The sequence below is a fragment of the Cynoglossus semilaevis genome, chromosome 8 (genome assembly GCF_000523025.1).
Source record: "Cynoglossus semilaevis isolate Cse_v1.0 chromosome 8, Cse_v1.0, whole genome shotgun sequence".
Lineage (NCBI taxonomy): Eukaryota > Metazoa > Chordata > Actinopteri > Pleuronectiformes > Cynoglossidae > Cynoglossus > Cynoglossus semilaevis.
The window spans coordinates 26,403,896-26,407,376 of NC_024314.1; the positions used below are offsets into that span (position 1 = coordinate 26,403,896).

Here is a 3,481-nt window from a genome sequence, read left to right on the forward strand (position 1 = left end):
TTATGGCAGCTGTCCCAGCCCAATCTACTGGGATATTAAATATTTACAGTCAATGCATGTATATAGAATTACCCCACTCACCCCCCCCACCCACCCCATGATCCAACCCCCCACTCCCATACGTGCATAGTCTCTCACACACTCACGCTGGTTTTGTGCATCGTAGACAATCCATTGCCTCCAACTATGACAAATATATTCCTAATCCTAATCCGAACCTCAACTCTAATCCCACTCTGATTAGAACCCTGACTCCACGAGTATAGATAGACAGGAACCCTTACACACACACAGACCTATTTGCTAATATATGTGCTAATATGAATATATATTTATATATATGTATTTTATATGTTTGAAATCAGAACAATTAAAAAAAAGAAGAAATTCTAGGATCAGTGATTTCCTACAAACTGATTATAATTTCCCAGATTCTGAATATATTCAGTATATATTTCCTATTCATTTATCCAACACATGTATATTTCCCTGTTTTGAAGGAAGAACACAAGGAAATTCACGGGTTCAAACTTACAGTAACTGCCACGTACTACATGCCAGATCGTGACACTTTGCAGTACTTTTATGCAAATATACACGGCTCCACAGTTTTTCACCCTGCAGGAAAAATACAAGAGATTCTTTGTGTTTCATTTCCACTTGTCGCTCAGCAAAGAAACAAATTGGTTCTGTTATTGGTGTGTGTGTGTGTGTTTAAAAGCCACAAAGAAAAGTGTTTTGAAAGCAGCCGCTCTTCAGGGCACACGAGGAAATCACTTTTTCCAACATAATTCAAAACAGTGAGAGCAGTGAAGGAAAGAAAGAAGAAGACTTTTCTCTTGGTTCTGAACAGAAACATCCCATAATATCCCTTTTTTTTCCATTTCTAAAAATAAAACACCAATCACTGCCCGTGGCCAAAGTCCAAATCTTTCAAACGAGCCAATCACATAAAGTTTTAATAGCTTTAAAAGTAAAAGTAAAAAAAAAAAAATTGAACTTTATCTGCCAGGAACTTGGTCGAAGTTTTTTATGTATTTTATTGCAGTACTTTATTATTAGTTCTACTTTGTACAAAGAGAATATCAAATATCGTTTATATTTAATGTTTTTTTTTTTGCCTTCAGAGTTTCAAACCATGGAGACGGACCAATCAGACATCAGCGCTGCACACCCAGCTCCAGGAGATGGCGTCAAACATCCCATCATGCATCACTAGCAATCAAAGCACCGCCATATTGGAAAGTACGATTCCTGCTACTGCCAACAGGTAATGTATAAGTTTATAGATGTATATATGTATGTATGTATATATGTATATATTTATATGTATATATAATGGTTTTTGTATTCAATGTTTTATGCCTTCAGAGTTTCAAACCATGGAGACGGACCAATCAGAAACCAGTGCTGCACACCCAGCTCCAGGAGATGGCGTCAAACATCCCATCATGCATCACTAGAAATCAAAGAATTTCCATATTGGAAAGTACGTTTCCTCTCACTGTCCACGGGTAATGTATAAGTGTGTGTACATATACATAAATATACATACATATATACTTATATGTATGCATATATGTATTTTCCAGGTCTTGGATGTACATGGAAGACTCTTTGTTCTGTCAAAGTTTGACCAGTTTCATCAACATATTGAAGTTGTTGATGAAACTGGTCAAACTTTGAATGAACAAAGAGTCTTCCATGTACATCCAAGACTGGGAATCAAACCCAGGTACTGAGGTACCACAGTCTGAGAGCACAACACCTGAGCTACAAGACCACATGGACTGTTTCATGTGAACTCATGTTTGACATCTGAAGGAAAGACTGATGTTTTAGTTGGAAAGAATTGGCCACAAGTGGTCAAACGTGCATGTGTTTTTAACGTTAACCAATAAATTCTTCATAAATACTGAAAAAACTTTGACCTTTTTTCCACTCCTCTGTCTACATGTCAGATATGGTTAGAAGTAAGAAAACACAACATCAGACGTCTAATCCCAAGGATTATTTCGCCATGGATTTGAAACACACTGATATATATCTATATAGTTTCTCAGTTGTTATTGGCTCTTAACTCTGAAGGTTCCTCTGTTTTTCTACATTGTCTGATCGTTTTTTTTTCTCTCTGTCTTCTTCAAGTTCACTTCCACTAAAACCCCCTACAACCCGGGCCACGCAACTTCCTCATCAACGAAGGCACGTCAGCAAGTAAAGGACGGGGGAGGCAACCATGTCATCAGTTACTTCAACCATTTCTCCCACAACTTTGGAGATGTTGACCATCATCCATGTGACAACTGCAGTGGACAAAACAGGAACTGCCCCGAGCCCTGGTACTGTGCCTAGAAGGTGGGACACAAGTTTCACTCAGCTCCAAGAACCTGTTGCACCAAACACACATTCGTGAGTGTGCTACTTCCTAAAACTAGACTTTGCCAGCTACTGCTCAATCCACGAACTCTGCCCCCTGTTGACCAAAAAGGACTGTTATCCATCATCGTCAATGATCAACACCCTCTCCATGACACAGTAGAGAGACAACGAGTGCCTTGTCCCACAGGTTGCTCCCACTCCGCTGTCCAATGGACAGATACAGGTAATGTTTCCTACCACATGGCATAACATCATACTATAAGAGATTCAACTCTGGTTATAACTGTAGTCTGTAACGACTTGATGTGATTTCCTAAAACTGTTTAGCTACGCATTATTATAGATTTAACATTGTATTTGTATTACTTTAATATGCCTAGATAGTGATACTTCATTTCACTGTCTTATTATCTCTTTGTGTAATGTTACTAATACAATGTAATTCCCAAGTCTGTGATGAATAAAACATATTAATCTATATTTCCGGCCCCAAAATTGTATTTGTGGGACTCGACAAATTAAGATTGATTTTTTTGGATTTTCCCAGGAACGTTGTATCTCGAAATGCTCTAATTTGATAAGAAACATGCTAACAAGCTAACATTTTAAAGAACATTTTTGAACATCTGTCCAAAATTGACAATTTGATAAAATGCATACAGAAAAGATAAAATTGTGATTTTCAGATTTTCAATACATTTTTACCACCTGTCCAACATTCTAAAAGAACAATGTCTAAACATTTTCTCTAAATGCCCTAATTTGATGAAAAACACGCAGGAAAAAAGACTAACTGTTCAGATTTTGACATAAAAGTATAACAAAAAAATTTCTAAAAATGTTCTCTAAAAGCCGTAAATTGATGAGAAACATGCAAGAAAAGATAATATTTTAAAAAATAATTTTATGTAATTTTTTTCAAACTTTTTCAACATTTTACCAAAGAATGACACTAAAAGTTCAGATTGTGACATAAAAGTATAACAAAACAATTTCTAAAAATGTTCACTAAATACCATAATTTGATGAGAAACATGCAAGAAAAGATAACATTTTTTAAAAATAATTTCATCTAAATTTTTTAAATATTCATAAAAAATAC

General features: G+C 35.9%; 2 protein-coding genes across 4 annotated transcripts in view; one reads left to right on the forward strand and one right to left on the reverse strand.

The window, feature by feature from the left end:
* Window positions 1-3,074, forward strand: part of LOC107988863 (uncharacterized) — a 6,794-nt gene extending 3,720 nt beyond the window's left edge. The window contains exons 2-4 of one of the 2 annotated variants that reach the window (XM_017034274.2): window positions 1,128-1,270; window positions 1,372-1,489; window positions 2,146-3,074. In XM_017034274.2, coding sequence (XP_016889763.1) covers window positions 1,128-1,270; window positions 1,372-1,489; window positions 2,146-2,352 — 468 coding nt within the window. In that variant the 3' untranslated portion in view covers window positions 2,353-3,074. Of the gene's footprint in view, window positions 1-292; window positions 1,271-1,371; window positions 1,490-2,145 lie in introns of those variants that run through there. The other variant, XM_025057222.1, reaches the window with a different exon arrangement.
* The window catches only part of tafa5a (TAFA chemokine like family member 5a), a 141,309-nt gene that overhangs the window by 47,073 nt on the left and 90,755 nt on the right, over window positions 1-3,481 (reverse strand). The window lies entirely within an intron of this gene.